At 40.8% G+C, this 8,613-nt stretch overlaps 1 protein-coding gene across 1 annotated transcript; it reads left to right on the plus strand.

Annotated features, from left to right (window-relative positions):
* On the plus strand, positions 1 to 8,315 carry LOC146984227 (protein-glutamine gamma-glutamyltransferase 2-like). Its single transcript, XM_085783173.1, has 13 exons — positions 1 to 52; positions 461 to 664; positions 1,037 to 1,273; positions 1,376 to 1,494; positions 1,580 to 1,708; positions 1,895 to 2,072; positions 2,444 to 2,579; positions 2,741 to 2,850; positions 3,205 to 3,468; positions 5,361 to 5,627; positions 5,728 to 5,894; positions 6,297 to 6,436; positions 7,789 to 8,315. Exons 1-13 carry the CDS (start codon positions 1 to 3, stop codon positions 7,937 to 7,939), a joined length of 2,154 nt encoding a protein of 717 aa, XP_085639299.1. The 3' UTR covers positions 7,940 to 8,315.
* The last annotated feature ends 298 nt before the right edge of the window (positions 8,316 to 8,613 follow it).

Here is an 8,613-nt window from a genome sequence, read left to right on the forward strand (position 1 = left end):
ATGGAGTACTCACAGCAAAAAGGCTACGGTGCACAGCAAAAAGGCTACGGTGGTGAGTTCACTCTGAATGTCAAGCTCCACTGCAGGCTAGAAAAGACAAATGTGTTCCATAGAGTTACTTTAGAGTTAAATTGTTTGATAGTTTTAATGCAATTTTATACAAACGGTCACAGATCAGACATGGATTGCCGTGAGTAGAGTTAATGAATGCATAGAGAAGAATGTAAGCAGCATAGTTGTAAAGCAGGGAATGTAGAGATGCTATCTTGCAGGTATCTGACAAACAGGCAGTGCAGTGCAGTGTTTTCAACTGAAAACACTTTGTTATGACACCATTTCTCTGAACTAAAGGTTGTGTTTTATTTTGCTCAGTTAAGTGTGTCAGAATTAAATAATTGGCTTTTTTTCCCTCCCTCCTTTCTTTCCATTTAACCTCCAAATTTGTATTTTTCTTTTCTAGTCAAAATTCCTGTGTGTGGCTTTGACCCGTGCCAGCTGAAGCTGGTCAACTTTGAGGCCCATGACAACCACCTTTCCCATCAGACACATGGGCTCAGTGATACCAACCTGGTGGTGCGACGAGGGAAACCGTTCAAATTGACCCTAATGTTTCACAACCTGTGGAGTCCTCGCCGAGAGAGCCTGGTCCTGGAGGTCCAGCTAGGTATCTGCTGCTCTCTAACCTGCACACATTTACAGCAACACAAGGAAAATAACATAACAGTCTCAAATGTAACATCTCTCAGGGATCTTGTTCTTCAATATGAATTCATCTATTTGTAGGAGGGAGATTATTTCTTCACTCAAATGTTAAATCATCTTTCTCTTCCCTTTATAACAATGACAAAGTTGAGTTAGTGGGGTTCTGGGATACCTGGGTATCTCAGTGATGAAAATCTTGTAATGCTCATATTGATCTTTTGATGAAATTAATATTAAAACTACTAAACCTTGTTAGCAACAAGTCAAGTTCAAGTTTAGCATCAGCCTTTACCAAATATGTCTGTATCTTACTGAAGTGTCATTCACTGTGCAGGCAACATGGTGGTGAGGATCCCAGTCCAGGGTTTTGATGGTAACTTCAATCCTTCAGATTGGTCAGCCAAAATCCTCCCAGGCGACATGCGTCACCAGTCAGTCACCATCCACCTCTGCTGCCCTGCTACGTCTGCGGTGGGTGTGTACACCCTCCTGGGACACTTTGAGTCCAGACAGGGGAGGAGGAGCTTCGCACTGGGAGCATTCGTGCTTCTCTGTAACCCCTGGCTGGAAGGTGGGTCCACAAAGTCACAACCCCTCTTATTATTATCTTCAGCTTTGTCATTATCTGATCATTGAAGTCCTCCCACACCTGTCCTGTACCGTTGCTTTTCAGAGGATTGTGTTTACATGCCAAATGATGACCAAAGAGAAGAGTATGTCAGGAATGATTATGGGATGCTCTACGTGGGGAGCAATACGAACGTTAATCAGCGTCTGTGGTCATTTGGTCAGGTATGTGATTCATTCAGCTACAGTGAATCAATAATCACAGCACTAATTGAAAGTAAGACTGTTGAGTGTGTTTGCATATGTGCAGTATGAGCCTGGGGTCCTGGAAGCATGTCTGCAGCTCCTGCAGCTCAGCCCACAGCACCTTAATGACACAGACGGAGACTTCTCCCTAAGGGGAGACCCTATCTACATCAGCAGGGTCATCTGTGCTATGGTGAGAAACAACACTCACAACAACTGCATTCATTCATGTGTATAAATATGCACGACCATGCATCCTCTCTATTGTGTGACTAATATTATCAATGACATAATTGCAATTGATTGTCAAGGAACCACTTTTCCTACAATTTCACAGTGAGGATAATAAAGGTCAGTATTGTGTCTCCTCCTGTCACAGGTGAACTGTCAGGATGACCTGGGTATTCTGCAGGGGAAGTGGCAGGGCAGCTACGACGATGGTGTTCGGCCTACAGAGTGGAGCAGCAGCGTCGACATCCTTCTCCAATGGGCTGAATCCAACTTCAGCCCTGTGCGCTATGGGCAGTGTTGGGTCTTTGCAGCCGTCCTCTGCACAGGTACTTTGAATTAGTTTCTATTTGTCTCATTTAACATTTCAGTTGCTTATATCATTCCTGAATGGCTAAGCTGTTACTAGCCTACTATTTATTTGTAGCTACTACAGATTTACTTGACATTATTTATTGGTTTTATTCCAATTATTACCCAAATGCAAATGTAATACTATATATTTGTAATACTGTATATTTACACATATTGAATTTCTATACAAGGCATATACGTAAGTACATATAAAATAAAACAGGGATACAGAGCACTACTGTTATGGTTAATTGTATTTTACAGAGACCTTGTTTGCTAGGTAAAGGTCTCTGTAAAATGTAAGATGTATGTGTATTTATTTATCTTTTATCTATTTATTTTTCAGTGATGAGAGTGCTGGGTGTTCCCTCCAGGGTGGTGACAGTTTTTAATGCAGCCCATGACTGTAATGCCAATGTGAAGATTGAGGAACACTACTCAAAAACAGGGGAGAAGCTCAATTTTTCTAGGGACAGCATTTGGTTGGTATCACTTGCTCTTCATCTTAAAATTTATGCCAAAACTGATTTTGTTTAATCTTTTTTTTTTTTGACAATCTGTATGCCTTAATCGTACATCATTCATCTGTGAATGCATATTCATATTTAAAGCATTTATACATTTATCCTTGTATGTCCTGCAGGAACTTCCATGTGTGGGTGGAGTGTTGGATGACGAGACCAGATCTGAGTGAATACGGTCAGTATGACGGCTGGCAGGTGGTGGACCCGACCCCCCAGGAGAAGAGTGGTGGTAGGTTCCCTGCCCTGAGTGAGGTTTCACATTGATCTATTAACATGTATTTATAATAACAATTTATGTGGAAAGAAATCTATAAAGTGCCTGCTGTGTGAATGAAAACAGATAACATACATGTTTCTGTATTGTCTAAGTGTTGTCTATTGTGTCATTCTATGTATCACCTAGTAGCTTGTGGTCTGTGTATTTTTTCATTTTTTATGTTATGTGAAGGGACTACAGATGGAAATTAGCTGTGAGCTAAATCTGGTGCAACCATCTCCTCGTTGTTTTCTGCAAATGATTAATGTAATTGCACACTGTCCCTTAATAAACTAAACTAACAACCCACCACAACTGTCTCTGTAGGGATATTCCGCTGTGGCCCTTGCCCAGTTGCTGCCGTCCAGAACCGCGTCCTCCAGGCCGAGTATGACACGACATTTGTCTGTGCCTCTGTTGATGCCGACGTTGTACGAATGATTGTGCATGATGGCATGGTGTTGTCAAAGAAGGTGGACACTGAGGTGGTCGGGAAGCTGATCTACACCAAGAGCGTTGGCTCTGACAGCCCAGAGAATCTGACCAACAGTTATAAGACAAAGCATGGTAAGAAAAAGTCTTGTGTCTTTAGTCTGTCTTCCTTAATTGTTCATGAGACAGGAAGTAGAGACAGTGGAAGTGGAGTTTGTTTATTTTGAGTGAGCTTTTTATTCCAACTTTCTGGTCTTTGTTTTTTTCAGATGGAATGGATATGATGATGATGATGATGCCTTGTAGTATAGGTAACACAGCATCCTCACCCTCCCTTCACCATGCAAACATAATATGTGCACATACAATAACAGTACCTTCAACCTTAATGTTCATAAGCACTTACTGATCATGTATCTTCAAGCTGCAAAACTTATCAGCTCTTTTTCACTCCGTGTTTTCTGAATAGTTCATTTTTGGGCAGAGAGAGACAGTAGAGAGTGAGACAGGCAGGAATGCAGGGGGGGGGGCATACAGGAACCGGTCCAACCAAACCATCCAGCCACCAGTCTGCACAATTTGCTGACTAATTCTGAGGCAAGAACAGGCGACACATTTGCAAGATCAAACATTACACAATGTATAATTTCAAGAGAGTCTCACAACATGTGGGCTAACTGCACTACTTGATTAACTTTATATTTTGATGCTATTGCTTTTTCATCATAAAACCTCACTTCTTCTTGCAGAAAGAATTGGCTTGGACGTTGCATGCTTTAACATTATTCCTACAAAAATACACAAACAAATAATTAAAATAAAAATTCATTGCATGTCAAGTCAAGTACATTTTGACATAAGCTTCACAAACCCATATTGGACTTTAAGGAAATTTGAAGTGCATGCAAACTCACAAACAGCCCCTTCAATAAAAGTATTGATTAAAATCGAGTAATATTGAATGATATTGAGTTTTATTAGGCTGAGTTCAACAAATCAGCCTAGCTACTATGATTTAAGTAGTTAAATAATAAGATATAGTTATCAGAGTTAATATCATAATAATAGTGTAGTGGCAAGAAAGACCAATTCACCAAATATTGTGTTGGTCATAATATACCTAGAACAAGTTACTGCTTGCGTCTGTTGATTTAAAAAAGTTGAAATATTTCCATGTAGGCTATGACCTATTCTGGGTCACATTAGTAGTCAACTTAAAGCCAAAAGAAAAATGTTTGGTGTTTTTACTGTTCGTACATACTGATGCAAAACATTTGATGTATGAGCAATGATCAGCTTTTTATACCTAGGGAAATTTAGGTTCTCAGGAAAATTTTTCCACCTTTGTCTCCCAGGGAAAAGCCTGTCAGTGTCTTCTAAAAGTGTCACCAGTAGCACCAGTGTATCTTTAAAAGTTTCTTCATCTGTTTATCTGGACACCTTGTGCCTATTTCCCAGATTTAGAGTCAGAATATTTGCCGTCTGTTCAAGAGAGCCTCTTAACATGTGGTCAAACTGTCTAACAATTTTTTTTTCATAAGATACTTTTTGGGCATTTTTGCCTTTATTTTAATAGGACAGTGTAGAAAGCAGGAAAGCAAGGAGAGAGACTGGGGGATGACATGCGCCAAAGATCCTCTTAGTCGAGAGTCAAACGGGTGATCAGCACTTCAGCAGGCCTATGCTAACATGGGACAACATGCTATGTAACCACTCAACCACCAGGCACACTAGGAAATCTGTATTTCGATGCTGTTGCTTTTCCATCACCAAATCTAACTGACTGTCTACAGGAGCTACAGGAGGAGACACAAGGAGTGCGGATGTTGTGTGTGGTGAGCTTCAATATTCTTCCTACTAAAACAAACAAGCACACAAACAAATAAATAAAATAATCATGTGTCAAGTCAACACTTTGACTCCATAAGGAATTTTGAAGTGCATCGTCATAGTCAGGAGTTCATATAAGGAAAACTCTTAAACAGCCCCTTTAATAAGAGTATTGATAAAAAACTGAGTTAGACCTATTCCTCTGCAAATGTTAGGCAAAGGAGGTTGGGTGTATTTGTACTGTTCTTCTGCTTATTTCCCAGCTTCAGAGCCAGTAGAGTTGCCGTCTGCTTTGGAGGTGTCCCTAGAAATTGAGGGGACGCCAACAATGGGTGAGAGCATTCGCATGTGTGTGACGGTCACAAACAATACAGGCAACTCCAGGGTCCTGAGGGAATACCTCAACGCTCAAGTTAAAGAATACAACAATCAAGCAAAGGAGACCTTCTGGAAAATAGTGAAGGAGGTGCACATCAAGCCACATGAAAGTAAGGAGGTCCCAAGCTTTCCGGATACAAAGACTGCTGCATTGATTGTCTTTTGTATGCTCTCACTTTTAATTCACCCCATCCGTTATGTTTTCTGCAGCTCTGATGAAACATCACACCATCGCTGCCTCTGAGTATGAGTCGGCTGTGGGAAGCGATTCAGAGGACTTTGTTAAGGTGGCAGTGGTGATAGAGGATGTGGGAACTGAGGAAAGAGCCCTGGATACACAGGAGTTCAACATAAGCTCACCACAGATAGATATAGAGGTACAACAGCATCCACCCTCCCAGACTATTACATACTCCCCTCCCCCATAATGTTACCCCAAACTTAACCCTAACTCTAGGAGTACACCTTTACCCTAAACCCTAACACAATAACTCACAAAACTGTAATGAGATTCAGTTGTTAAAGGGATATTTCAACATTTTGGCAAATTCGCCCATTGCCATAATCCCTATAGTTTTAGGAGTAGGTGGGCAGCTCGCATCTCTGCCTGACCAATCTAAAAACAGCTTGCACCGACAATTAAAGGTAACATAACCTACCCCTAAAACTATAGGGATTATGGCAATGGGTGAATTTGCCAAAATGTTGAAATATCCCTTTAACACTGATGAAATGATTTGGTTGTCCAGTATCTGATCTTGTAACCTTTTGTTGTGCAGATCATAGGAGGGGACAGCATCCGGATGAGGAGGCAGTACACGGCCCTGGTGTCCTTCACCAACACGTTCACCAAAGCTGTGCGTGAGGCTGTTCTCACTGTGGAGGGAACCGGCCTTTTGAAAGGCAAACAGGAGACCAGGTAAGCCTGTTCATCACCGTTCTTACGATTGCGTTTAAAACTGTTGTGTCATCCAATTGTGGCTCCAAAAGTGACACACAATAAACAAAAAAAAGAGAGTTTGACCTGTGGTCACATTCCACTCATGTCACACATGACTCAGAAAACATGATGTGTGGCTTCAGTGTCTGAAGAATGTGGCTTGGCAATGGGGCATGGTGTGTTTTTGCAACGTCTGAAACAAAGTGTTACTATAACAGTGACGCTCTGTGAGGGAGAGCAGGGTATGGACATATTCAGGGATTAACTTAATCCTTACTATAATTAATTTAAGACTCACTATCAATTCTGTGATCTCCTCCTCTTTTGCTTTTAATTTAATTCAACTTTTCTTTATATTCAAATCAGGTTGTGCAATAGTTCCCCAACATAGTTCACATGTAGTAGTTAGGAATGTAATAAGAAAAAGGACAAAGGGTTTTTATGGTGAAGACTTCTACGTGTTCATGTCTTCTCTTTTGGATGCACAAGCATCCAAAAAGACATAAATGTTCATATTTTCACAGTTTATAAGGGTTTTAGTTCTTCTTCTGTTTCCTCTGGGTTGCCATGTTTGTCAGTGTACCTCATTTAACCTAAGAAGGTGGAGATTTTTATGTCTATACCCGGCACATTTACATCATTTTAAAAAGGCACAGCTGCAGTGCTCCTGGCTTTCTATGTTCCATATTTGCATTTAATCTACTTGTTTGTGGTTAAGACTTAATCCCCCCTTTTCTGTGGCTTTTAATTTATCAAAATTTGTCATTGAAAGTGTCAATGAAAACTTAAGAGTCCAACCGGTTTCAGTGCCCTGGAGCCTGACTTTTTATTGGCCCACACATTAAGGCAAAAGTTCAACCCCAGAGAGGAATAAGCTAATAAGAGAAGAGATTCAGGAGAAGTGTCTAGTTAAGAGGTGATAAATCCTCCTGCTGAACACCGAGCCAATATAACTGCTTTGGCATTTGCTTCTTTGGCTTGAGAAAGGGCAGCGAGTGAGTTCTGGGAACTCCTCGCAAGTACCTGTAGTACCTGGCAACGGATCGGTTGCGTAATTGGTGTTATTAATCACTCATTACTTGAAGCACTCACCCACACACACACATTTACATGATCACTTCGTGCTGTGGGATGGCAAATCTTTTGTCAAATGGCTTCATTTTCCAATATTATTACCTACTTTCCTACTTTGTGCAAAACCATTAATCTCAAGACTCTCTCTTTTGAGATGTTGTGTGTGTGTGTGTGTGTGTGCGCGTGTGTGTGGCATGTCTTTGTGAAAATTTAAATCTAAAAATGATAAAGTCCCCCCCTTTACCTTTCTCTCTCAGTCTGGATCTTCTGAAGCCAGGTGAGAAGATAGAGAAGCAGGTGTCCATCATGTCCTCCTCAGCTGGAACTAAGGTGCTGAAGGCCACGTTCTCATCAAGAGGAAGCTCTAAAGCCATATCCAGGACCTTCCACAAAGTCTCTGTCTTGTAGGGAGATGTCCTTCCTCCTGAGAGCTTCATGGGTGAACGCCGAGTTCTTAAACCTTCTGGGGACATTTAGCTTACATTCATTTCTTAACACTTTTTTCCAGTTTCACTGATAAATGCTGTACACTTCATATACCTTGTATGGACTATATGTATATGATAGGGGTGTAAGAACATTTCAACACTAAAATATCTTGATATCTCTTCTCTGAATAGCTATATTGGTAGTTTATCAGTAGTAAACATGGTGACAATGGTAATTCTTTTGTTCAGATTGCACAAAGAGCAGTATTATAATGGAGGATGTTACTGTGAGTACTGTGAAATACAAATACAACTGTTGTGAGTCGGTATGCATAAGAATAAACGGTATTTGTTTGTGCACATGTGTCCTATATAGTTGTTTCCAAAAAAAAAAAAAACCTTTGTGGGAAAAAAAACGAGTAGAGTGGGTTGGAACTAGTCACTTGTGGTAGCCTACTGGAATCACCACCTTGTGGTCGTCTGCCTCTGACACTCAGACAAGTTCGAGGTCACATTCTGTTTATCCAGAGTCATGTGGTTTGTGTTTTACTCTGACACCAACATCTGATTGGGTCACCTTTAAGTTCAGGTGAACATTTGCACCAAATTTGAAAGAGGGAATTTATGAGGTCACTGTCACCCTGTTACCAAGAA

This window comes from Trachurus japonicus, chromosome 7 (assembly GCF_045865225.1).
Source record: "Trachurus japonicus isolate A0001 chromosome 7, Traja_1.0".
Taxonomy (NCBI): domain Eukaryota; kingdom Metazoa; phylum Chordata; class Actinopteri; order Carangiformes; family Carangidae; genus Trachurus; species Trachurus japonicus.

Excerpts from the sequence above, each read along its gene's own strand:
- LOC146984227 (XM_085783173.1), top strand. The coding sequence starts at position 1 with ATGGAGTACTCACAGCAAAAAGGCTACGGTGCACAGCAAAAAGGCTAC. Across the intron at positions 53-460 it reads ACAGCAAAAAGGCTACGGTG|TCAAAATTCCTGTGTGTGGC; the intron begins GTGAGTTCACTC and ends TTTCTTTTCTAG. Across the intron at positions 2,851-3,204 it reads CCCCCAGGAGAAGAGTGGTG|GGATATTCCGCTGTGGCCCT; the intron begins GTAGGTTCCCTG and ends CTGTCTCTGTAG.